Consider the following 27,169-nt stretch of genomic DNA (forward strand, 5'->3'; position numbering starts at 1 on the left):
TGCATGCGCTTTTTCTTTCTGTTCCTGTGTGAACATTCACAGAACTCACCTGACACGAACTTTGCACTATTCCAGCATTGCTACCAGAATTTCTAACACACTGAAGCCAGTATTCAGCTCCATTTACAGTTCCCTGGTCGTCATCCACCAGTTTGTGTGAATGTCACACATTTCATTTCCTGGTGGGACAGCTGTGCATGGCCATCCAGAACATACCTCATCTTTTAAGCTGCTTTTGCCACTGCTGAAGCACACCACCCACTGCTTGGTCTTCACATGTGTTTGATGAATGTTTCAATAAGTGTCAGTGAATGTCCATGAGTGTTTCCACATGGAGTCATTCAATGACTTCCCTTTGCTTCATATGCACATCTGTGTCAGATACTGTTTTGAAAGGCTGCCCCTCTGCTGCTCTCTGTCGCATGGCAACAACATGGGATGGTGTATTAGTGGGAAGGTTCAGCTTCTACTGCCCTACCAGCAGGCATTACTTTTGGAGCAGCCCTCAGAAATTGTCTTGAACCTTTCAATAGAGAAAGGTTTTGTATTCAAATAATTTTGTTAAATAGAGAAGAGGTCTCTCCCAGTGAAAGGTGATCTCTGAATTAATAAACTGTGGCCTTGTCTTTATGCTGGAGGATGTAAAGCAAATCAACATTCCTAATAGCTTAGTTAGGGCAAGAGGCTCCTTAAGGAGTGAAAGGAATCCAGAAACTGAAGGTTATGGCTTTTATTACCCTGCCATGGCTGAGGAAGGGGAAGAATGAGAGGCAGTGGTAAGCTGGCTTGTGATCTGTGCCAAAGTCCAAGGATGTGTCTTGTATCTGCTCAGGGAGTGCACTGTAGAGGAAGATGAATGCTTTCCAATGATTCTTACAGTAAAAGCGCACACTTTCCGTGAGTCAGGAAATGGTAGAAAATACAGCATGCCAAATAAAAAAAGGTTCTTTTTATTCCCTAGTGGACTTGGCTCAGAAGCAAAGAATATAATTCATAAATAGCCACTGAAGGTAGAGCTTCTTCTCTTTGGCCAGCAAAAAGAATCTGTCTAGTTTCAGTTCTGATTCTGGAGTATCTATTTAGACAATAACTATAATTCTTTTAATAAAAAAAAGAAGGTAAAATGAAGAAGTTATGTTTTCCCATCCATACTGTATGCTTCAAACTTGTGTGCCGTGTTACAAAATAATAAAACTGGCTTTCATGAGTTAGACTGATTTCAGCCCTCAAACAAGCGAAGTCAGAGGGCCTGGCAAAAAATATGTAGCCTCCAGAAGCAAGGGGGATGTCTTGTCTGACAAGTGTATTTTAAATGTCTCCTTAAGTTCCAGTTAATTTCATGTTTGCGTTTAACTGGACAACATCGTTCTTGGTATTACCACCTTTGATTTTAATCTGAGCAGATTGTATCTTGCTTGTGGGTAGAAACGTGGTTAACACAAAGGTCATTGCTACTCAGCTGGTGAAATCCTTCAGAGAGACGTGAGGAGAGCGAAGTGACTGAACTGCTGCTAATGCTTTAAAAAGGCAGATGGTGCCATATCTGTTTGTTTTCATGAAATCATAGGGCAGAGACGAGTGAGGGGCAGGTATGAGAGAAGGTCTGATTATAGGAGAATAATCTTGTAATGCTAAGCACAGTATGTTGATGAGAAAACATTACTACCTGTTATCTTCTTAATTTCTTAATGAATGAAGAGTATAAAGGTGATCGTGGCAATCCTGCTGCAAGTCTGAAACTGTTTTACTCCAGGGAATTGCCTTATTGTTTTACTTCTGTCTGCAGCATATTTGTTTTTTGTTTGTCAGGTACTGGGATAAAGAGGTGCAAAAAGCAAAAAAAAGAGGAAAAACACCCCATTTAACTAAAGCAATTATTCTTTGTTACTGGAAATCCTATTTAGTTCTTGGAATTTTCACAATGATTGAGGTAAGTGATATAAAATGTGATGCAGTGTATTTCTTAGCTAGCAGTGATGTGGAATTTGACCTTTGAGGTTTTGTAATACTTAAATGATTTTATGCTGAGTTGTTCAGAGAATCCATACAATCCATGCTGTTCATATGCTCTCTCAGAAAAATAAGACAGAGATGCAGCCCCTTTGAGACTGAAAAACTGAGCTGTGGCTGCAGTTATGGACTTGGAATAGAGAATGATTCCAATGCAATACTTCTGAGACATTACAAACTATCTGACTTGCTTTATAGGGCTTAGCTTTATTCTGTGTATCTGAGGGAGATGCCCCACAGAAGAAGTTTGGGATTTTTTTTCCTGATATATGTAAATGGTTGTAAAGGACACACTAAGTTATCCTTGAATATGCAAGTGTAATATATATTCATGTAACTTCTATAACCTCAAAGCTCTTACTGGTAAGTGACAGAGTTCTTTTTAAAAATCTAGCTAAATTTTAATGGGGGTTAAATTATTTTGGAGTATGTTTTTATAAAAATTGGCTTGATGTTTTAGAGAATGAAAAAATAATGTAGGGTATAATTTGTGGCAGTAACCTAGCTTTTTTTGCTTGGACACTGAGATGGGGAGCGTGGTATGATATGAAATTGTTGATGCTTTTTTTTCTTCTTTTTCTTTTAGGAAACCCTCAAAATAGTTCAGCCAGTATTTTTGGGAAAAATTATTAGTTATTTTGAAAACTATGATGCCTCAGATGAGGTGGCTTTGAACATTGCATATTGCTACGCAGCTGCTCTGTCTGTGTGCACACTGATTCTAGCTATAATGCACCACTTATACTTCTATCATGTACAGCGGGCTGGCATGAAGCTCAGAGTGGCTATGTGTCATATGATTTATCGGAAGGTAAGCAAAAGTTATGAGTAATATTTGGTGTTCAGTTGCTATTTCATGTGATGTATGGGGTTAAAAATACAGCTCTTTGTTACGCTCATTCTTGCAATGCCACTGAAGTTACTCATTTGTAGAAATGTATTGCACTCTAATAATATACATCATCTCTTAAATGAATCTTTTGCTCTTCCTTGACTAACACGATGTCTGAATGACCCCTTCAGTCCTCATAGTGAAGGACTTAAAGCTTAGGATGAGCTGCTGGTGTTCACCTGCTGCTGGTGGAAGGGCTTGTTGCTGGAGCAGCAGGAGGTGGTCAGCATCCAGCAGAAGGGCAGAGCTGCTGGTGAGTGCTGGGCCCTACCTGCTTCCTGCCTGCAGTCTCTCAGCCCTCCAGTTTCTTCCCCAGGAAGAACTTTGTGTTTGAATGTCACCATGAGCCTCCGCACCCCCGTGCCTGGGAGTTGCTTCACTGTGTGATCTTACCCCCCTGCTGTGATTAATGGCCTGACTCATTTCTGTTTTCTTCCGCAGTGCTTTAGGGACAGTGAATTGCCTGCTTTGCAGGTCAGGGGGATTTCCGGCTGAGAGCATGGGGTTAGTTCAGTGAGATGTGGAGATAGTGCAGTATTGCTGCTGCCCCCTCCAGGCTGCAGGGCCGCTGTGAGATGGAAGGTGAATCAGGAGGAGCTGGGCATATCACGTTATAAGATGAGGTTTAGTAACATCAAGTGTGAAATGCTGGCCTTGGGGTGTTCCAGGGAGCAAGTGAGCCAGTTCTGAATGTCTGCTTCCCTCTTCTGGAGGTGCTGAGTGCCTGAGCCACTGAGTCTTTCTCCACTTCCAAGCTGGTAAAGAAGAGAAAATGCACTGCACGTCTCACTTTAGCAACCTGCCTGTGGCAGACCTCAGCAAAGAAGTTTGAGTGAAGGATCAGGAGTGCAAATCTTACTTAAAATATAAATAAAACCATGTAACTTTAGCCATAAGTGCCACCCACTACACTTACAATGCTGTGATAGATTATGTGAGGTTTTTAGGGAAAGCAGTAGAAGTGAGGAGAGCAAAAATTCTAAGTGGAGATTCTTTTTCATGTGCGTATTTATTCTTCTCCTTCTTCTGATACCTTGGAAATTGTCCTCTGGGAACTCAATTCTAGCAGGGCACAGTGCTTTCTTGTATATAAGCACATCTCTAAGGTATTAATTTACTCAACTGATTATCATAACAGTTTGAAATTCATGAAATATGTATATAGTGATGTTGTTGTTGCAGTGTTGATATTAGCTTAGAAGCCTAGAAGCTTGGCAAAAAAGTGTTTATAACGTGCATCCTTATTTCTAGAGATGTGATTAAATGCAAAATTAATCTCCCCTCATCTCATAAATGTTTACTCCTGAGGGTGAAGGCTGAGGTCGCAGGAGAACATTGATAAACCCTGCTAATCAGTTGTCTCCATTATCTGAGGCTTATAGATAGGTCATACTTTATGACCTTTACTCTTTATTCCCATAGATGCTTTTGAAAGAATCTGGATGCTGATTTACCTGCAGTTTTGCAGTGATCATTAAGTGCCATAGTAAATAGGACCTTGGATGTGCAAGGATGAGTGGGTTGAGTGGGAGAGCATCCTTAATACAGAACTTCAGATGGCAATCAAACTTCTTATATTTTGTACCTTTTCTGTTTCTGGGAAAGTTAAAATCTCATCTTATTTGCAAAAAGCCTGTATTCAAGCTCTGAGATGTTTTGTGATCAGTAAGAAGCACTAGTGATGCACAGGAAAAGAAAAATCTGTCTCATTCCTCAACTTCATGCTTGAAAACCAAAGACTACTTATGGAAGGCTGGGAGGGGAGGAAGACTTTAATCATATAAATTCTTGAAGGTTCAGAATTAAACACTGAAGTGGTTTAACCTGTGAAGTTGTTGAGACAGGAAGCAGACAGAAAGCTGTCAGGAGTTATTTGACTGAATAGTTGTAGTATTCTTCTCCGTAGTCACTTCTTATCCCTTCTCCGTGCCCTTGAATTAACAGTTTGGGGCATGGAGAGATTAAAACACTAAGTTTGGAGGACAGAAGTCAAGGAATGGTAAAAATACTGAAATTTGGTCTGTACAATTACATCTGAAAAAGAGCAGAGTGTAAACTGAGCTAGTAAGTGTAGAAATGGCCAACTGTGTTCTGGGCTGCATTAAAAAGAGGGGTGGCCAGCAGGGAGAGGGAGGTGGTTGTCCCCCTCTGCTCAGCTCTTGTGAGGCCCCATCTGGAGTACTGCGTCCAGGACTGGGGAACCCAGTACAGGAAGGACATGGAGCTCTTGGAGCGGGTCCAGAGGAGGACCGCTAAGATGATCAGAGGGCTGGAGCACCTCTCCTGTGAGGAAACATGGAGGGAACTGGGCTTGTTTAGCTTAGAGAAGGCTCTGGGGAGACCTCATTGTGGCCTTCCAGTACTTGGAGGGAGCATAACAACAGGAGGGGGAACGACTATTTACAAAGGTGGATAGTGATAGGACAAAGGGGAATGGTTTTAAACAGACAGGGGAGGTTTAGGTTAGATATTAGGAAGAAGTTTTCTTACTCATAGGGTGGTGACACACTGGAACAGGCTGCCCAAGGAGGCTGTGGATGCCCCATCCCTGGGGGCATTCAAGGCCAGGCTGGATGTGGCTCTGGGCAGCCTGGTCTGGTAGTTGGTGACCCTGCACATAGCAGGGGGGTTGAAACTGGATGGTCATTGTGGTCCTTTTTAACCCAGGCCATTCTGTGATTCTGTGATATAACTAGAAACTGTTTTCTTTGAGAAAGGATTTGTGCTGGGAAATAGATCTGTATGGAAAAGTAATGGAATATCCTTGAGCTGAAAATAGAGAATTGGCAAACGTAAAGTCAAATGTAAATTCAATGTACAGTTGCTTTTTAGAAATTGTTAGCTTTAATTATTTTTTTAGTTGTATTTCTTACCTTGAGAGTGAATTTGGAAGCACTATGATCAAAGCAATATTTAAAGCCATAGATGGTGGAAAGGGAAAGTAGATGTGCACTAAGTAGATATGCTCAGTGTTTTTGGGGAGTGAACTATTCCTGTTACAGGAAAATGTGTAGCACGTTTTGTTTGTTGCTTTATTTGTGCAGCAAAACTGTTTCTTTGTAGCAAGTATAGAAGGAAGCAGAGTCTGTTATCTGCATCTTAGATCTATCTCAGTTTGGATCTCAATGGTAATACTCAGACTGCAGGTTTATAGATAAGATATTTTTGGAGATATTGTTGTAATCACATTCTGTTTTCTACCGATTAATCTATATCAGCCTGCAAAACCATTTGGTATTTACTGCTGTTGTTTTTCATGGCACATGCTTCTTTTAATGTAGTCTAGAAAGTTTAGCATTTAACAGGTGTTGTCACCAATGGAAATGTTTACACTTTGTAGAGGGATACTAACTTTGATTTTCAAAGACAGAAGATGGGGTTTGCATTGTTATTAAGGAGTGATAGTATAAAAAGAATGACTTCATTGATTGCATTCTGCCAGGAATCTCACAACAAAATTATTTTGATTGTGCAAACATTGCCCTGATTTTAATTTGATCTTCAGGTAGAGTTTTCTATTTTAATTTTGTAAAGTTGCTTGTAATATGGGTGGGAGAGAAATGTAAACGAAAAGTTAAAAGCTTTTCTGTTTAGCTTTAGTTATTGCTATGTTGGTATTTTCCCATTTCAGAGAAAGTGAAGATAGTGTTTTTTTATGGCACTTGTGTTCTTGCAGTCTTTTCCCTACACTGCTTGTTTTTTCAATAGGCTCACCTTCAGGTTTGGAGTGTTAACCAACATATTGTCTAACGTTTTAGAATTGTGCCCAGATACTCTCAGGCAAAAGCTTTTGTTCCAGCATTGTATATGTGTATTGAGTCTTCTAACTACATGCATTCTGTGCTGTATAAGCTGTGACAAACTGGGACTGCTTTCAATTTTTTTAGGCACTTCGTCTCAGTAATGTAGCTATGGCAAAAACTACCACTGGACAAATAGTAAATCTTCTCTCAAATGATGTGAACAAATTTGATCAGGTAAGAACTATTACAGATCTTTCTGGTGATATGTATTTCTTATGAACATTTCTTCTAGTTGTTTCTTAAATATCACATGGAAAGAAATATTCATAGAGTCATAGAATCATGGAGTATCCTGAGCTGGAAAGAACCAATAGATATCATTGAACCCAACTCCTTAAAACATTTTTTATTCTCATAAAGCATTCTTTTTGTCTATTTCATACTTTCCTGCTGTTTTCCTAAGCTCAGATGAATGTTGGCACAAGAAAGTCAATGTGGGGATTTATTTGCTTTCTAAAGCTTAGGCACCTCAGTGTAGACTGCTGTGTTCAGGTCTCTGAATCTGGTGCAGAATTGCACCAGGTCTTCTGACTGAATGCCTCAGTACCACTGCAGACAGAGGTGCTTTCTCAATTACATATTACTAGGATTTAATATTTTAGCTAGGACTGAAAGCTGATTTTTGTTTCTTATCTCTTTGCCTAGGTAACAATTTTCTTGCACTTCTTGTGGGCTGGACCAATTCAAGCTGTAGCAGTAACAGTACTTCTCTGGATGGAAATAGGCCCATCGTGTCTTGCAGGAATGGCAGTACTGATTATTCTTCTGCCTGTACAAACCTGCATTGGGAGGCTTTTTTCTTCTTTAAGGTAAGGTTGCATACATCAGGTTGTAGGTATTTTCTGACCCGAGTTTGAAAATGTGCATACTTCCTTGTCTAAGGGCTGGATGGAGTTAGAGTACTGGGATGAGAACAGCTTCCATTTGGTGAGGATTTCTGCTTTCTCTTTGATCTCTGCCAGTGTTTCTCATAGTTAATAATGTGAGATTTCTAAAGCTCTGTTCATAGGGACTTGAAGTTGTTTTTCCCTTGGAGATGCAGACAGTATCTGGCACTTTTTAGATGTCCAGTGTATTAAAGCCTTGGGCTATTTCTGTAGCTCCCTTGTAGCTCTCCTACATCTACCTTGTAGGTTTTGGGCATAGAGTTGCATAGCAACTTGAGCTTTGCCTTACTTAGCTAATGCTTAGGGGAGAGATTATTACTTGTCATTCTTGCCATAAGTTTGACTTATTGAGATTATAAAGGTGGAGTGGAAAGCTCTGAAAATTTTGTGTTTAAAAATCTTGCTGTCTCTCCTCCAAGATACAGATGCAGAGAAGAAAAAGGTGAAGGAAATGAGAGAAAAGTAAAGCAAAATTATGACCACTGTTTTGATGCCAACTGTTTCTAGCTCTAAGTTTCTAGGGTTACAGATATATGAAATGGATCTGCAGTAGCTTTCCGCTGTCAGACAAATTTAATTTATTTTTCTGTGACTTCCTCTTAAAAAATGACTTACCTCAGGTGGGAATGTTAAGTTATCTTCAATATTCTAGCTTCCTAATTTTCCTTCTATTGTGTAAAAAATCATGCTCTACTTGCATTTTTATTTTATAAATTACTTTTTCATCTAAATGGAAATACTTTTTTCTGTGTACTTGTACACTTTGTAGGTTACACATCTTTGTTGCACTTCTGTTCAGGGTGAATGGGTTCCTTTTAGCTTTTCAAATAAGCAAAACTTCATTTTTAGTGGATTACTGTAGGGTTATTTTTAAGCTGTATTTTAAGACAGGTTTTCCGAAAGTATTGACTGGCGTTGCCATTGCATGGCTAGATAGGAAGAGAGAGCTGAGAATTACAAAGGTACACCAACTCAGATATACTTCTGCTTGTAATCACTGTGTTAGTCTTCAGTTATTATGCTCATGTGCTATTTCTCAAGTAATGAATCATTCCATGTTCTCTGTCAGCTTCTTAGGTTCTTCATAAGATCTATTTGTAGAATGTATATTCCGAAGTATAAATTTTCACTGCATATGTGCTATGCATTCATATGTGTCAAGCTACTTTCCACTTGATTTGAGTTTTAATGTCAACAATTAAAATACTTAACACCTGAATAGTGCCTTATCCATGGTGTTCGGAGTGCTTTTCCAAAGTGGTAAGCATTATTATTCCCATTTTACAGATGGGAAACTGAGGCACAAAGATTAAGGGACTTGTCCAGGGTCAGACAACAAGGTGACAAAAATCTCTTCTGTAAGGTATGTATTTTAAAGGTTAGCCAGTGGCAATGTAACATTCCTTGGGTTTTTTCCCTATTAATTAAAGGCCACTTTATTGGATGCAGTGCAAGGGAAAGAATTTGTTAACCAGAAGGAGCTTTTGCTCACGTACGTGTGGACATACAAATGCCCAGTGAACAGAAGGAGTTACTGGAAAAACTGAAGTGGATTCCAGCTTTGTAATGATGTGTACGTTCACGTGACAGTTGCTGGAAATCTGCATGGATACAAGGAAATCACCCTATGAATAAGTCATTTCAGAATTCAAGGCTTTTCCACAAACCCAGGCACAGTCCATGTGGCACAGAATTTGTGCCATTACTCAACATTGCGTTTTCAACCCAATGTTGTAAATGCATGCACACCAGTTTATTATACAGGTACTTATTTGGTCTTCTTCCAGTGCTTTTACCTGCAAGAGTTCTGAGCGGTGCACAAAGTACACATGAAATCCTTTATTATTTGAGAAATAGTTCATTTAGTGGACTGAAGACTGTTTAAAATATATTCACAAGAACTGAATCCTTTCAGCGCTTAGCCATGCAACCGTAATGTTCCCATTTAGAGCTCTGTGTATGCATTTATTTATTTATTAAAGAACAACATTTGGAACTGTTGTGTCAAACATAACCAGAATCCACTGGACGTGCATCATGAATGTGAAAAGGAGTTCTGTAACTTGCTTAATTTAAAACAAGTATTACTGTAATATTTCTGAGAAGGCTTGAGATCACTGGGAGACCTGATAGCTGCCTTTCAGTTTCTAAAGGAGGACTATAAGAAGCATGGGATCAGAGTCCTTAGCAGGGTCTGTTGAGATAGAAGGGGTAATGGATTCAAACTAAAAGAGGGGAGATTTAGATTGGGTATAAGGAAGACATTTTTTACACTTAGGATGGTAAGTCACTAGGACAGGTTGCCCAGAGAGGTGGTGGATGCCCCATCCCTGGAGACATTCAAGGTCAGGCTGGGTGGGGCTCTGAGCAACCTGGTCTAGCAGTAGGTGACTCTGTACCTTGCAGGGGAGGCTGGTCTAGATGACCTTTAAAGGTTCCTTCCAACCTTCTATCATCTGGAGGCCAAATCTGGAAGTTACCTTTGAAAGGTAACTGTTTTTGAAAGATTGCATGTGAGAATCATTGTTGCTACAGAGAAATGAACAACAGGTTGTGTACTTTGCCATGCAGGGGTGAGGCGGAAGGAGGAGGTCTTGCATTTTTTGAGGAAATCTTTTTGTCTCACTGCTTCTTTTTGACAGAGGAAAAAAAGGACTTTGCAAAGATTCTCTCATTCCCTGCTAGTAAGGTTGGTTTAGGCTAAGCAGTCTTTTTCAGTGCTAGTAAGAAGACTTGATTACTTTAGGGCCAGTTTCCTTGATTTCTTCTGTAATAACTTGGTTTAGCCACCTAACTTTTATTGGTCACTGGGAATCCGTAACTGGTAAGTTAGTTTAAAATGATGAGCAGTTACCTGATGTTCTTTCTTCATATCTCCTTTGATTGTGGCTATTCCTTCTAGAAAAATCTTGCAGGGGAGCAGATTAAACTGACACGGTCTTTGCTTTTTTAATATGGTCTCTGAGTTTGTCTTTCATTGATTTTACATATAAAAATATGTTATTTAGCAGAAAAAAAGTGGGGCTCATCAAAATAAAGCCCACCATAAGTAATTATGTGCTATGTATGCTTCTCTACATGAATGAATTCAGAGTTGTAACCTGTTCTATTAGCATGGTTTATGCATTTGTGACATAGCTTCTAACTTTCAATGCTTTTTTCCTAATTGAAACTGTGACTTTATTATTTAATTATATGTATTCCCTACTTTGTTCATCAATTCAATCATAATGCCCAACTAGAGTAGGTATGCTTCATTCAGCATTTCTTAAAATCAGCGCTTCAATTCTGTTTATTTACTTAGGAAATTTAGGTATGCTTTTGTTTCTCCTAAATTATAGCTCATGCTGTGTTACAAGTCATCTGTACTTCAAGAAGGATTAGCCTTAAAAAGATGCAAATCAAGGCCGGTTTCTTTAACATCAAAACACCATTTGGAGAATAGATTTGAAACATGAAAATAAAATAACTCTTAAGAATGTATGCTTTTCTGTTTTTTTTGTTTGCTCTAATTGTAACACTTAGCATTTTTGTTATTATTTTTAATATGTGAAGCTGTAATTTAAGGAATACAATGTGCTGGGACAAACTGATATACAGTTCTGGACATGAATCAACTGACAGTTCCCTAAGAGTGGGGAATGCCAGGAACATGGACAGAATTATCAAATCTGTTTGCTGTGTGTGAGCTGTAAAATACTGTTCAAGAAAGATCTTCTAATGCAGTTTAATTTGTGTGAATCCTCTGGAAGTAAGAGCACAAACTTAATATGGGTGTATTATAGATAAAAATAGTTTATCTTCTTTAGAAAATCTGATAATTTTTACTTCTATTCACAGGAGCAAGACAGCTGCCTTTACAGATGTCAGGATTAGGACCATGAATGAAGTCATAAGTGGTATGAAGATAATAAAGATGTATGCATGGGAAAAATCATTTGCGGAACTTGTGAGTGGTTTGAGAAGGTAATCCTGAAGAGATGCAGCTTGGTATATGATCTGTATCTGCTTCCATTTTTCACATGTCAATAGGTGCATTATTTTGTGCTTTAAAGTGCTTTTTTTTGAACTTCGTTGGCTTTTTTAGTCTTCTATAGCAAGAGTGAAGGATTGAAAATATATTCTGAGAGGACAGCAGAAATAAAAAATCATTTGATATTTGTAAACTATATATATATATTTTTATTTGCTTTTACAGTTGTGCTTAAAAATGGCAACTGGTAAATAAAGTAATTGAACAGGTTCATTTTCACAGCCTTCTAAGCTAATAGAATGAGACCAGTAAGCAGACATTTCTCTTGAGAAGTATGTGGTTTCTGACTGTCTTAAATGAATGGCATCCTCAGATACTACTCTTCTTCACTTTTTGCCTTTTGAAGGGGTGGAGGACAGAATGATAACAGCTCAGAATTGCTCTGTTTGTGCAGCATTGTTTCTTTGTAGAGATCTGTCAGCATCTGATTAAAACTTAACTCATAAATTTGTTTTTCAACACTACTTGCTATTCTTGACAGGAATTCAGGTGCATGTTTCCTAGCACTTAGTTTTCATGCAGTTTTTCTCCAGCATATCAGTAGAAGGTTATTAACCTGCCATAGATTCTCTGTTACTGTTTTTATTTATCATTATCTATTTATTTGGCATTCCTTTTTCTTTTTTTTTAATAGCATTTTTTTCCCTTCCACGTGCAAGTTTTCAAATGCGCTAATGCTCCCCAAGATATTTCTTCCCATATATACTGCAGTACTAAAGAATATAGGATCCTATGCTGACCAAGTGTTCTCAATTGATTGAAGGTTTCAGTGGCTTGCATGGAGCCAGAGAGGATATTTCCTTATTGAAAACTTCCTCAGTGGGTGCATTCATATCACAACAGTCAGCACCTCATTAAGATTAGTGGTTTCCTATCCAATGATGGAGTGAAATAAACTCTTCCAGAACACAGCTTGAGCCCCCTTTCACTGTGCTGTGAAAAAATTATAAGTTAGAAATTTTAAATTCAGCCCAGTTGTTGCCCAGTGTTTCCACAGTGGCCCTGAAAAGTTAAGATGACATCTAAACTTCTCTGTTGTTTTTTTTTCTGTGGTGTTGGTGTTAGTTTCCCTTGAAATAACTCTCTTCCGTAAGACAGTGTGATATATTATATACAGCCTATGGGTTGACTGTAATTTATCAGATATTTATGGAGAAAAGCACAGAGAACTTGCTAATTATCCACAGATAGTGAGAGGATTATTAGGGATTATTAGAATGTGGGAAAAAAGTTTCATCCAGAAGTAATTAAATTAGGCCCAGTTCCAATAGTTTACGTACAAGCGTTCTTTCACTGTCCTTTGGAGGAGGTCAGAGATTGTGAGCTGTTAAGCTGAGAAAATGTCTTTGAAATGCTTTGAAAGTCTGTCAGTTCAGCCAATTTGGCAAGTATAGTGGGAAAGTTGCTTAACTAGTTTTCCAGGAGTAGATCCTGCATCTTTCTCTTCATAGGTGAAGACCTAGTGTATTTCAAGCAGTATGATCATGACTTGATTTTCTAATCTTCGCATACAGTTTCAAGTAGAAAGTAAGCAAAATGATCAAGTTTTTAACTGAGAATTGCTGGAATATTTAGGAAGATAAGTTAGGAATTGTTTCAATAAAATTCCACGTTATTTCAAGCAGATTAAAGTATATATGTGGGGAAGAAGCAAATGATTATGTCTCTCTTGATAAAGAAAACCTCTTCCTTTAACATGAATTTAAGCCTGATGGCAGTGTCATTGTAACTAGTGCAGTAACATTTTGAGCACTGGACTTGAGGACTCATTTAGAAATCAAAACTGAAGCTTAACTGAAATGAGAATTGAAAACAGGTGCTTCATCAGCTATTATGTTTCTACAGGGAGACTTCTTGTCTGTGCCATACATCACCTACGGTTTAGCTGAGGGACTATTTGCCAGAACAATTGGCCTTGCAGATCAGTATTCTCTTAATTACAAACAGAACTCCTGGAGCAGAAGAAACCAGGAGCAGGGTCCAAAGTGAGAGGATTTAGACTGAGATCAAAGGAAATACTGCAAACCCCATGATTCAGCTTGAGGAACAGCAGCTGATTGATGGTCCACAGATGGACTTTTAAAAGTTATGGAAGTTGCCCTGTTTTTCTGCTTGAGGAGAATGTGTTAATCTTATTAAGAGTTTGTGAATAAACTCAGATTTTTGTGTTGGAAAGATAAGGAGCTGCGTGATGCTTGACCATTACACAGATTTATTTTCCTTTTTTCTCTTTTACACCATCCAGAAATAATCAAAGCAGCTTAGAATGGGAATTGAGATGATAGTTTGACTGCAAAAGGAAATAAAAGCACTTCTGTTTTCTGTCTCTGATTCTTCTTTTTCCTATAGCTATCAAGACACTACATATCTTAACTTTTTATTTTCCTCAATTCGTAAGACTTTTAAATTTTATTTTGCTATTTTCCATGAACCCTGCTTTCTTTACAGTTACTTTTGAGTACAGTTCTTTGCATATGAGTTGGGGTGGTGTAAGGGGAGGAGAAAGGATATACAAGTATAATCCTGAGAATGGAATCTCCCTCATCCTACTGCTGGGGGCAACTGTGATGGGAAGGATTGATGTGACTGTTTATGTTTTGCACTTTTAGGAAGGAGATCGCCATGGTTTTGAAAAGCTCCTACCTTCGAGGATTGAATTTGGCCTCTTTCTTTGTGGCAAGCAAAATAACAGTGTTCATGACTTTCATGGCATACGTACTACTTGGCAATGTTATCTCTGCAAGTCGGGTGTTTGTTGCAGTGTCCCTGTATGGCGCAGTCAGGCTGACAGTAACTCTGTTCTTCCCTTCGGCTGTTGAGAGAGTATCCGAGGCAGTGGTTAGCATACGGCGGATCAAGGTACGATTACTGGTGGGAGTAGTTTGGGTTCATTGGTGAAAAAATATTAGATTGGGGTAAATAGAAATGCTGTACATGTAATTATATGGCTTTACCGAGCGTCACTATGCCATTTATTAATGAAGGTACCTAAAAATGTCTTTCTCCGTATGCCTGAGGATAATAAAACTTTTCTTGATGAATTTGCTAATTGTACTAAGTCCACATGGAAACTATGTATTAAACAGATAAAATCTGCTCTTCAAAGAAGCATTTTGTGAAGGGTGATGCAAAGTGGAGTTAGAAAAGCATAATGTGTGAAAATCACCACCCAACAAAATTGTAGTCCATAACGTTTCTTATTAGTGTTTAAATTAGGAGGAAAGAAAGAGAAATGCTTGGGATGCTGGGTGTTGCAGTGTCTTTTCAGTGTTTACATGTACCTTGTGTTCAGCTCCCACACAGTGCTCTTTCAAGTGATCATTCTAATTATGCAGGTTGAGAAGCATGAGTGAAAGTCTAAAAAAGATGCCTTAAGAACAAGACACAAAAGCACTTGAGCAGATAGTGGCAATCTTTTTCTCTCATGTCTTCTTTTCCAGTATATCCTACAAGGCAAAAGATTTTGCTCTTGACAGCTGGATTCAGTTTCTCTGCATTTAGGATTCCATAAGGATACTTTTTCAAAACTAGCTCCAGAATGAAGGTTCACTGGAATGGACAAATAATTGTCCTGATGAATCTTTAGCATCCCTGATGCAGACACAAACTTTTTAGCTTCAATTTCCAAAGCCACAAAGTAAGAGTTAGGCATTCTGCTACTGTATGACAAGATGCTTTGTAACTAAAGATGTGCTACTGAAATGTAAATAAGTGGAAAGGAATTAGGTAGAGAGACTCAGAATACAGGAAAAAAAAAAAAAAAAGGATGAGGATGATGGCTATCTGGGCAAAACTGAAAAGAATTGTTTTGCTTTTTAAGAGGTACTTTCTCCATGAGCTTTATAGAACAAGTGAGTTTTCAGTGCTGATCATAAATATGCTTGGTTGGAGACAAGAAAGCAGGAGATATCATGCTTCAGGTGAAAATAAAGTATAGTTGGATGGGAAGTATTTGCTGTTCCTCTGTATTCATGCATAGAACATACATACATACATACATACATACATAAGAACTGTGTGGCAGAAAGTCTTCCTTTATTTTTTTCTTTTTTTTTTTCCCCTTTAAGCTGTCATGTCCCCTCACCTTAGCTATACAGCTGCATCTCTCCTTGAAGCTCCTGCTTTTTGATGAAGCAGTGGCTCACACTCCCAATTTGTGAAACAAAGTGAGAACAATTTTTCAACAAGTTTTCCACAGACTGTGGAAGGAGGGTAAAAATTATCTTAGTACAAAAGATGGAGGTTTTTGTTCTCAAGGACATAGTCCTATCTCAAGCTAATGTTTGCTTCTCAGCATCCTGTGGATGCTAGCGGTTTTATTTTTCTCTGCAGGGAAGATTATTAGGTATAAAAGTAACAGAAGAGTGTTTTGAGAGATCTGAAGAAGTCTTTAAGGCTGAAGTTATTTTGCTTTTGAAAACTTTATTCATAGTGTTGATTTTCTGCACCCACCCCCTGCTACGTAAAATTCCTGGTGTTAGCCCTGTAATTTTTTTCTTGTTTTGTACTGCTTTTCTTTAAAATCTTCCACGTGTGCTTACATTTTTTTACTTAAATGGCTGGCAAGCACTTACAGCTGATTTGAATGCTGCTGCTAAAAGAGAAAGTCCTGGTAAGAGCTCAAGCAGGAGACTGATTCCTTGCTTATAACCCTCTGATATTTGGGTCGTTATCTAAACACAAATCACATTTCAAAGGTTTTTTTCTTATGTCACATGCTGCAAATATGGATTTAGGTATGTTTAGAATTTCTTTCTGAATTCCACCATCATCTCCCAGATTCTCTCCCAGAGCTGCCCTTTGCACCTGCCTGTCTAAAATCAGACTCAGCAATACTCACCTGGCTGGAGATCTCAGACTTCTACTGACTTTGCACTTTTGCCTTTTGGTGGAGATGTATGTGTGCGTTGAGTTTGGAGACTGCTGCATGAAATGCTTTGACTTCTCACGGCTCTCTTAAAAATGGTGCTGAATTTTCAGCAAGGTCCCTTGCGCTTGCTAACATGTAGAAGTGCTGTTCTCATCCTCAGAGCTGTCTGTCAGCTCTGTTTTGTTTCCTCTTAGTTACTGACTTCTGTAAGTCTTCAGCACCAGTCTCATGTCTGCAGACTGTTAGCTCAGTACTTGTTAACTACATTTGACATTCCTCAAGGTACTGTCTGCTAGAGACCTATTTAAGGTCTTTGTGGTCAGCAATTCAAATCATGATGGCTTTTCTGTGTTTTATCTTAAACTTGTGGTAACTTTTACCTGTGAATTTGCCTTTTTCCTTTCAAAGTGTGTTTGAGCTATTTATAATCTAGCATCTAGGCAAGGAAAATGAGAAAGCAGTGGAACAATAAGGTGTTGCAGTTGAGGTTTCATCTCTTCTTCATGGGCAGAGGAAGTCAAACAATTATAAGGTTTGTCAGGACTGACTTTCAAGTTCTGTTTGCTTCAGGAATTTTCTGTTGCCCAGCAGGTTGCTGCTAGGAGTCCCACAGTACTGCTATGCAATGAAATCTGCGCTTCCGAGTGATCTCTGGGATGATCAGCTAGTTAGAGGTGCATTGCTTGAATGAGTTGTGCATTGCTTTTGGAATTACAGTTCTTTCATGAGTGTGTGTACTTTGTCCATCAGTGATGTGTTGTATGCTGCTTGCAAAAGCATATTCTTGGGTTTCTTTCCCAGTCTCACATTAGGCAGTATCCTGTTCTTTTCTTTTATTGCAGAACTTCCTGATACTTGATGAGGTCTCACACTTCAAACCACAACTGCAAGATAATAATGAGAATGTCATTCTTCATGTTCAGGATTTGACTTGCTACTGGGATAAGGTAAACTTACTTTTAATAGATGTTAAGAGTATACTTTTGCTGTAGGCAATGTAAGCCTAAAAAGCACAATGTCTATGTCTTATGTTGGAGAAACCTTTTGGCATGTTAGACTAACTCTCTTGAATAGTATTAAACAGTATCAAATGCATCTTAAAAGTACCTATGCTTGAATATTATACTAACTGAAAACCTGTACATTAATTCTGGAAATGTCTTGTTCTTAAACAGGATTATAATGCAGCTTAGATATTCAAATTGGAATTAAGGACAGACAGCACATTAAGGCAGGCCTTAGCGTGTGTGTTTTTGGTTTTTTTGCAGTGAACTGAATGTTGATCAGTGCTTTAGTCTAGAACTAATACAATATTGTACTTCCCATAGCAGGTTTGAAAGCTTTAGTCTCGTCTACAAGTCTGTTACTCTGTGTATTTTAACTGAGAATGTTCAATTACAAATTGTTCTTTACTTAAAATGCATCACACTTGCCAAAATGGTGGTTAATCTATAGGAAATGGTTGCACAGTATTCCCATAAAACACCTTCAGGTTTTTCCTGAGTTATTTATATTATGTAAAGCTGGGTAGCGTGACTGGAATTACTGGTTTCCTTTTGGTTTAAAAAAGAAAACAAAACTCGTAATTTAACTTTTATTTTGATACATAATTGAAATGTGCATGGGAGAAGAACAGTTCTCCCAGAAATTTAAAAGCAGCTCGGAATATTTCTCTCACATACTCTTATAATAATGCAAAATAATTTTATACATTATTTATAAATGTATTATTTATGCATTTATATATAATTTTAATTGCTAACTGAAAAGATGGTGAGTTCTGTGAGAGAGAATTTATAAAAGGAATAATAAATTAAAGTATGCTGTACTTTGTCATGTAAGCAACTTAGCTTGCTACCCTTAGTGGGTTTCTCATGACTCTTTGGATCTCTGTGTAACAACTGTACAGCTGAATGATGATTTTTTATTTGTTTGCTTTTAAGGATTATGAGCCAAAGTAGATACTTAAGGAAAAAAAAAAAACAACAACAAACAAACCCAAACACAACCCACAAATCCAAAATCACTGGAAGTAAAAAAGGGATTATTAGATAGACTCTTAGGAAAACAACTTAACATGGTGTATTACAGTTTATCAAAAGATAAACAAAACCAATTAATTCACGGTCACACTCTTGTTTTACTGAGGCAAGTCTTATCTGAGTTCCACAGGCTAGTTTGATAGCAGCATGGAACTAGAGTTTCTTCAATATGGTGTTTTTCATGATGTGCCTTTAATTTCTGGAACAGCCTGCCTGCTCTATTGAAAAACTTCAGATTTAAAATTCAAGATTTGAACAGTGGCCAAGTTTGTCCGTTGTCATTGTAGTCACTTAAATGAAGAGCCTAAGCAGCGTAGTACTTCTATACAAAGTACTGTCTCTATAGATGGGATGAATTACTACTTCTGTTTGGATATGGGATATCATGTCTGCCCAAACTCACCTAAGGAGTTGCTCCCAGTGAAGAGATCAGTCCCGTGTCCTTGGACTGTAGTGCTTTGTTCGTTGTGCCGTGTGCCAGCGTTGATGCTTGTATGTGGCACCCGATGGTGAGACAGTCCACAGGGATAAAGCAGTAGAAAATGAATCACTTTTTATGTGATTTGTTCTTTGAAAGCTGAGTCCCGTGAACAACCTGTCTACAGAGCTAGGAAAGAAGAAGCAGCAGCAGAAGGAAAGTGACAGGCACAAATGCTTATCAGGGTCCAAGGGAGTTGAGACATTTGGTGGCAATTAGCTATCAGATGAACTTATTCATGCCATCAGTCTGTGCTCTAATTTAAAGTGCCACAATGCCTAAAAATAGGGCAAACTGTCATTAATTATAAATAATGGTGTTTTTCAAAAGTAGCATGCTCTTGAAGTAGTAATAGGACAAGGGGGAATGGTTTTAAACTAAGACAAGGGTGGTTTAGGTTAGATATTAAGAGGAAGTTTTTCACACAGAGGTGGTGACACACTGGAACAGGCTGCCCAAGGAGGCTGTGGATGCCCCATCCCTGGAGGCATTCAAGGCCAGGCTAGTTGTGACTCGGCAGCCTGGTGTAGTGTTTGGCGACCCTGCACATAGCAGGGAGGTTGAAACTGGATGATCATTGTGGTCCTTTTCAACCCAGGCCATTCTGTGATTCTACGATTCTATGAGATATATGTGGTCATTCTTTTTGCTTGCATTACTAGTTTTGTGTAGGGTCCATGATGTCTTAAATAACACTTAAGTGTCTAATATTTGAATAATTATTTTAAAGATTTTTTTTTAAATTCTTCAATGGATTAGGCTCTTATGATGTTCTGTTTTGAAAACCCGGGCAAGAATCTTTTAGAATTTCAGAATCATGACCTCAGGACCTCATTACAATCATTGAGAGCTCTGTGGTAGGGCTGGTGTGTGGGAAAGCTTATTTACTTTTCTGTAAAGATTAATGATTTAATAACAGATATTTTCTCATCCTAAAAACTTTGCATTAAAAAAAATGCATTTTCTTTCATAAACTGGTGGGGCTCTCCAGACCTTAACTCCAGTTTAGTACCTGAACTGGGTACTCTGGACCAAGAAATCAAATAACAGAATTGAGAAAAGAGCCGTGTTGCTGCCACCTTATGGAGATAAATGATAGCAGCAGAGCTGATTTTGCAGTGTTACAGAGCACAGGCAACTTCGGATTCTTATGCTGTGACTGATTTAATGCAAAACTCATGGTTGTTGGGTGAGATGGCAAATCTGATTGGGTGTGTGCTACTGGGCTCTAAGGGCTTTCCTGTTTCATCAAGCTGGCCTCAGGAGGCACATGCATGTCAGCCTAGTTCTCCCAGCTGGCACAGATGTGAGTGAATACCTCTCATAAGCTCAACCATGCCTTTCCCAAATCATTTAAAACAGCTAGTTGCAAGCTTCCCCTGTTGGCAGTTCCAGAATTTGGTCACAGGGCAGCTTGATTGCTTTTATATTATTTGCATTTTAGTGTCAGTTGTGCTTAGTACAGTCTAAGATGGATATATGGGTGGGTCCTGTTACAAAGATGCTTCGCTTTAATTAGAGGGAACTGTTATTAAATACGTGAAGATCTTGTATTTTCATAAGAAATAGGGGAAGTGGAGGTGCCACTTGATATGTCAATAATCAGCTGCAGTGCATGGATGGGGAGGGATGAGGAGCCAACTGGGAGCTGATGGGTTAAAATTAAAGGTAGTGTATGGCCACGTGACATGATAGTGTTGGGTATTATAACTAGATGGTATGTAAGGCCTTTTCCAACTCTAGCTCCCAGTATGTGGAGAAGGCTGAGATACTCAACAGCTCTTTTGGCTCATTCTTTACCATCAGGCATTGTAGACATGCTGTCCTAGTCTCTTAAGTGAAATTCAAGGATTGGAGAATGAAGAACCACACTCTGTAGGAAAAAGTCATGATCAAGATCATCTGAGGAACCTGAGGGTGCACAAGTCCATGGAGCCTGCTGAGGTGCATCTTGAGGGTACTGGGGAAGCTTACGGATGGAGTTGCTAAGCCACTATTCATCATATTTCAGAAACTGTGGCAGTCTGCACTAACTGGGAAAGGAGAAACATAACCTCATTTTTTTAAAGTGGAACAAAGAAGGGAGACACAGGGAATTACAAGGTAGTTAGTATCACTTCTATGCCCTGCAAGGTCATAGAACAAATCCAACTGAAAACAGTGCTAAGGCACTTGGAAAACAGGCCATTGATGACAGCGCTGGTGGGTAAGGGAGAAGCAACTGACGTTAACTACCTGTAGTTGTGTGAAGCCTTTGACATCTATTGACATCATATTGACAACATGACATCTTTGTCAATAAATTTGAGAGATGTGGATTTGATGGATGGACCATTTAGTGTATAAGGAATTGAATAAATTGTTGCACTGAAAGTGTTGTGATCAGCGGCTCAGTGTCCTGGTGGAGACCATTGATGAGTGTTGTTCCTCAGGGCATTAGACCAATGCTATTGGTCTGTCAACATCTTTGTTGATGACATAGACAGGGGCATTGTGTGTCCCCCTCAGCAGGTGTATGAATGACACCGAACTGTGAGGTGAAGTTGACATGTTGGAGAAAAGGGTTTGCCATCCAGAGAGACAGAGGTGAGCCTGTGCGAACTTCATGAAGTTCAGCAAGGCCATGTGCAAGGTCCTGCACCTTACAGACTGGGTAGAAAATGGATTGGGAAGCAGTCCTGAGGTGAAGGAGTTGGGGGTGTTGAAGTAGAACTTAGCGTGAGCTGCCAGTGAGTACTTGTAGTCCTGAGCTGCATCAGAAGTCTTAACATCAGGCAAATGAGTGTCTCCCTCTTCTCTGCTCTTGTGAGATTCCATCTGGATTACTCCGTTCAGCTCTAGGGCCCAGAGCAGAACGTGGAACTGTTTCTTCTCCTCCAGAGGAGGCCATGAGGATAGTCAGAGGATTTGGAGACCTTTCCTATGACAGACAGGCTAAGAGAACTGGAGTTGTTAGCCTGGAGAAGAGAAAGCTCCAGCAAGACCTCATTGTGGTCTTTCAGTACTTGAAGGGGGCCTACAGGAAAGCTGGGAAAGCGACTGTTTTATCAGCGCAGAAGAAGCAGTCTAGGACGTTTCTGGAGTGTATGGAGGATAACTTTCTGATGCAGCTGGTGAGAGAGCCGATGAGAGGAGCTGCCCCACTTGAACTGCTGTTCACTAACAGAGAAGATCTGGTGGGAGATGTGGAGGTCGGGGGCTGTCTTGGACAGAGTGACCATGAAATGGTAGAGTTGTCGATTCTTGGTGGAGCCAGGAGGGAGAATGGCAAAACTGCTACCTTAGACTTCCAGAGAGAGGACTTTGAATTACTCAGAAGGCTAGTAGGGGAATTCCCCTAGGTTTCAGTCTTAGAGAGTAAAGGGGTCCAAGATGGCTGGTCACTCTTTAAGAAGGAAGTCTTAAAGGCACAGGGGATGGCTGTCCCCCTGAGCCGCAAAATGAGCTGGCGGGGAAGAAGACCGGTATGGATGAATAGGGAGCTGTTCTTGAGGCTCCAGGAGAAAAAGAGAATCTACCGCTTGTGGAAGAAGGGATGGGTGACTCAGAAAGGGTACAGAGAAGTTGTTAAGATGTGTAGAGAGAAAATCAGAAAGGCAAAAGCCCAGCTTGAATTCAGCCTGGCTGCTGGGGTTAAAAGGAACAAGAAACCCTTTTACAAATACATCAGCAGTAAGAGGATGACTAAGGAGAATCTCCATTCTTTACTGGATGAGGCTGGGAATGTGACCACTGAGGATAAGGAAAAGGCAGAGGTTCTGAATGCCTTCTTTACGTCTGTCTTTAAAGGTCACACCAGTTATCCTCAGGGTACTCTGCTCTCTAACCTGGTAGTCTTGACTGGAGTGCAGACAGAACCCCCTGCGATTCTGGAGGATGCAGTCAGAGACCTACTACTCCAACTGGACTGCCGCAAGTCCATGGGGCCAGATGGGATTCATACAACAGTGCTGAGGGAACTGGCGGAGGTGATAGCCGAGCCGCTCACCATTATCTATCAGCACTCTTTGTTGACTGGTGAGGTTCCAGAAGACTGGAGGCTTGCCGATGTGACTCCCATCTACAAAAAAGGTTGTAAGGAGGATCTGGGAAGCTACAGGCCTATTAGCCTGACCTCGGTGCCAGGGAAGGTTATGGAGCAGATTGTCTTGAGGGAGATCACGCAGCATGTGCAGGACAACTGGGGGATCAGGGCTAGCCAGCACGGGTTCACAAAGGGCAGGTCCTGCTTGACCAACCTGATCTCCTTCTATGACGAAGTGACCTATCTGGTGGATGAGGGAAAAGCTGTTGATGTGGTCTATCTAGACTTCAGCAAAGCCTTTGACACTGTCTCCCACAGTATTCTCCTGCAGAAGCTGGCAGCCCGTATTTTGGACGGGTACACTCTTGGATGGATAAGGAACTGGCTGGAAGGCCGGGCCCAGAGAGTGGTGGTGAATGGAGCTAAATCCAGCTGGCAACCGGTCACGAGTGGTTTTCCCCAGGGGTTGGTGCTGGGTCTGTCCTATTCAGTATCTTTATTAATGACCTGGATGAGGGCATTGAGTGCATCCTCAGAAAGTTTGCGGATGACATCAAATTGGCTGGAAGTGTGGATCTGCCTGGGGGTAGCAAGGCCCTACAGAGGGATCTTGACAGGCTGGATGGCTGGGCTGAAGCCAATGGGATGAGTTTCAAGAAGGCCAAATGCCGGGTCCTGCACTTTGGCCACAACAACCCCAGGCAACGCTACAGGCTTGGGGCAGAGTGGCTGGAAGACTGCGTAGAGAAAATGAACCTGGGGGTATTGATGGATCCTCAGCTGAACATGAGCCAGCAGTGTGCCCAGGTGGCCAAGAAGGCCAATGGCATCCTGGTTTGCATCAGGAACGGTGTTGCCAGCAGGAACGGGGAAGTGATTGTCCCCCTGTACTCAGCTCTGGTGAGGCTGCACCTCAGGTAGTGTGTCCAGTTTTGGGTCCCTCACTGCAAGGAAGACATTGAGGCCCTGGAGCAGGTTCAAAGAAGGACAACAGAGCTGGTTAGGGGTCTGGAGCACAGGCCATATGAGGAGAGGCTGAAGGAGCTGGGATTGTTCAGTCTGAGGAATGCTCAGGGGAGACCTCATTGCTCTCTTACTTCTTATAACTCTCTAAAACTACCTGAAGGGAGGTTGTAGTGAGCTGTGGGTTGGCTTCTTCTCTCGTGTAACTAGTGATAGAACTAGAGGGAATGGCTTCAAACTGTGCCAGGAGAGATTTAGGCTGGACGTTAGGAAATACTACTTTTCTGAAAGAGTGATCAGGCACTGGAATGGGCTGCCCAGGGAGGTGGTGGAGTCACTGACCCTGGAGGTGTTCAAGGAACATTTGGATTTTGTGTTGAGGGACATGGTTTAGTGAGTACTACTGGTGATCGGTGGATGGTTGGACTGGATGACCTTGAAGGTCTTTTCCAACCTTGGTGATTCTGTGATCAGGGAGTACAGTGATAGGACAAGGCAGAATGGCTAGAAACTAAAAGTAGATTTAGACTAAGAAGAAATTCTTCACACTGAGGGTGGAACAGGCTGCCCAGAAAAGCTGTGGATGCCACATCCTTAGAGGCATTCAAAGTCCAGTTGGATAGGACCCTGGGCAGCTTGATCTGGTGGGTGGCAGCCCTGCCCATGGCAGGGATGTTGGATCTGGCTGATATTTCAGCCTCCTTCCAACCCAGTACATTCTATTATTCTGTGATTTTTACAATTATACATTGGTAAAAATGGTGCAATATATTAGCTCTTAACCAGTAGTGTGACATAAAGAATAGGTGTACTATTGAACAAAGAATTCCAGGTCACGTATTTTTACTCAAATAGCCCACATCATTGTCTGCCAAAGGCTTCCAAGTTGCATGAGATGAAGCTGTGTAAAAGCAAACAGTACTCTTCTGTTTTGACTTTTGATAGTCAGGCCTTGGTGAGAGCAAGTACAGTCTTAGCTTCCTGGGTTTTGAGAAAGCTTCAGATCCTCTCTTAAAATGTATGCCTGTCTGTGTGGTGAAGCCGAATGTGCAGGGCTGGAGCTGTGAATGCTATGGAGATGGCCAGCCAAGACCTCCTGTTTTCAAGACTACTGTCTCAGCTCTGTGCTGAGCAACAGCCTGGAGAGGTGGGCTGGGAAGAAGTGGTGCTGCTGCTGCTATTGCCTTTAGATTCCTCGTTCCCTGAATGCAATTTTGTGTGTTAGTAATTTTGGATTAGAGATGGGTGACTGTCAGAGGTGTTTGTGAATTACTGAAGAGGCAAACCACATGTCTTAAAATATGGTTGTCATACGGTTTGCTAACTTACGGTCATTTACATGCATTATCCTCTGTTTCTAAGAGCTGTTTTGATGATATATATTTCATGACTGATGAAGTGTGACTTTTTCTTATATCCATAGAGTTTAGAAAGCCCAGCACTCCAACAGCTTTCATTTACCGTCAGACAAGGGGAATTACTGGCTGTGATCGGTCCTGTGGGAGCTGGAAAAGTAAGTCCATTCTGTGAGGATTTTTAGTCTGTTAACATGGCTAAAAGCTTCCAATTGTAAAGATCTTTTGTGTATAATAGTATGCATAACATCAGGGTGCTGTCATTCAAGAAAGGCAGATGTCCTGTGGGTGGGGAGGAAAGCGTTCAAAGTTGGACCATACTTTGCATTTTGCTTCTAGACTGCATGCAAAGGGTACTTGTGCATTTAGACTAACAGTACTTTGGGTGGCAGAGTGAAATAGGCCACCATGCCAAAAAAACACTACTCAAACTCAGTGATGTTTTGAATGCAATCAGACTTCTGAATTTTTATTTTATGATGTTTTTCAGTCTTCACTCCTAAGCGCTGTGCTTGGTGAGCTACCTAAGGAGAAAGGTTTGATAAATGTTTCTGGAAGAATTGCCTATGTTTCTCAGCAGCCATGGGTGTTTTCTGGTACTGTTAGAAGTAACATACTGTTTGACAAGGAGTATGAGAGAGAGAAGTATGAAAAAGTTTTAAAAGTCTGTGCTCTCAAAAAGGTATGCTTTTCTTTTTGTGTGTTTTACTTTCAGCATTAATCTTCATGTTCTTGCAGGCTGGCGTTACGTGCTGCATTATATAATATATAGAATTGATTTTTATTTGTACTGTGAGAAATAAATTCTTAATAGAGATGCAGGCATTATTTCTGACATCCACGTGTAAGGACATTCATAGAATTCCTAAAACTTTCACTAGAGGGAGATGTGGTTTATGTAAAGCTCAAACAAATTTGGAAGAAAGCTGTTCACAGATGTTTAATTTCATGAACATGCTCATCAGTATTACAGTAGGTATGTGCATAGATTTAACAAGATGTGAAAAAACAAATGATTGAACTAGCACTTTTTGTGGCTTTTATTTTATAAATATCCTTTATGCTTAAAAAAAAAAAGTAGATATCATTTATTATGCATTGGTAAAGCTATCAAAGAACCTTAGTGGTATATATTGGATAACTTGCCGAGCCCAAGTAGTTTTATGAAAAAATATTTTTGAAAGGTCTGTGTGTAAAGGAGTTTGTGACATGAGATATAGGAGAGGATTAAGCCAGATTTGTCAAGAAACAGACATTCTGCTTGGCAGCTAAAAAGGTTTTATGCAGCATGTTATGATATTCCTGTCAGCAGCAACACAGGTGAAAAGCAGATGGTTGCTGTGATGAAATTTTTTTGCAAGGCTTTTACACATAGTGGGTTGAGTTTTAATATCTTCTGCTGATACTCAGTCATAGGCTGTTGTCTAAACTTAAGGTTTCATTGACTTAAAAAGATGGCAGACTGTGTTTAAAAAAACCCACAGTATTTGATAGTAGATATGTTTTCATTGTTCTGTTTCAAATGCATGTATGTTATTAAAGCTTTGAATATGTTTTATAGCTTAGTAAAAAACTTATGTATTCATTTGAGAAAATACAGTATTATGAGATGGAACACTGTGCATTTTATTCTAACTTAATAGTCTACAGTCCTAGAACTTAACCAATTTTTTGTACTGAATGGTGTGGCTATTTCTTTTTAGTAAACTGTAGTGCAAATAAAACAAATGTAATTCTTAGAGACAATGATAATGGAAAATAATCTACTGATAGAAGCTAGTTTTATTTATTGAGACAGTTCATTTTGTTAAA

The 27,169-nt window shown here is 39.9% G+C and overlaps 1 protein-coding gene across 2 annotated transcripts in view; it reads left to right on the forward strand.

Moving 5' to 3' along the window:
• ABCC4 (ATP binding cassette subfamily C member 4) overlaps window positions 1-27,169 on the forward strand; it is a 152,887-nt gene that overhangs the window by 12,684 nt on the left and 113,034 nt on the right. For both annotated transcript variants that reach the window (XM_048933168.1, XM_048933169.1), the window contains exons 3-11: window positions 1,810-1,930; window positions 2,597-2,821; window positions 6,790-6,879; window positions 7,351-7,514; window positions 11,433-11,558; window positions 14,235-14,484; window positions 17,338-17,442; window positions 25,426-25,515; window positions 25,848-26,039. In XM_048933168.1, coding sequence (XP_048789125.1) covers window positions 1,810-1,930; window positions 2,597-2,821; window positions 6,790-6,879; window positions 7,351-7,514; window positions 11,433-11,558; window positions 14,235-14,484; window positions 17,338-17,442; window positions 25,426-25,515; window positions 25,848-26,039 — 1,363 coding nt within the window. The remainder of the gene's footprint in view (window positions 1-1,809; window positions 1,931-2,596; window positions 2,822-6,789; window positions 6,880-7,350; window positions 7,515-11,432; window positions 11,559-14,234; window positions 14,485-17,337; window positions 17,443-25,425; window positions 25,516-25,847; window positions 26,040-27,169) is intronic.

Source organism: Lagopus muta, chromosome 1 (genome assembly GCF_023343835.1).
Source record: "Lagopus muta isolate bLagMut1 chromosome 1, bLagMut1 primary, whole genome shotgun sequence".
NCBI lineage: Eukaryota > Metazoa > Chordata > Aves > Galliformes > Phasianidae > Lagopus > Lagopus muta.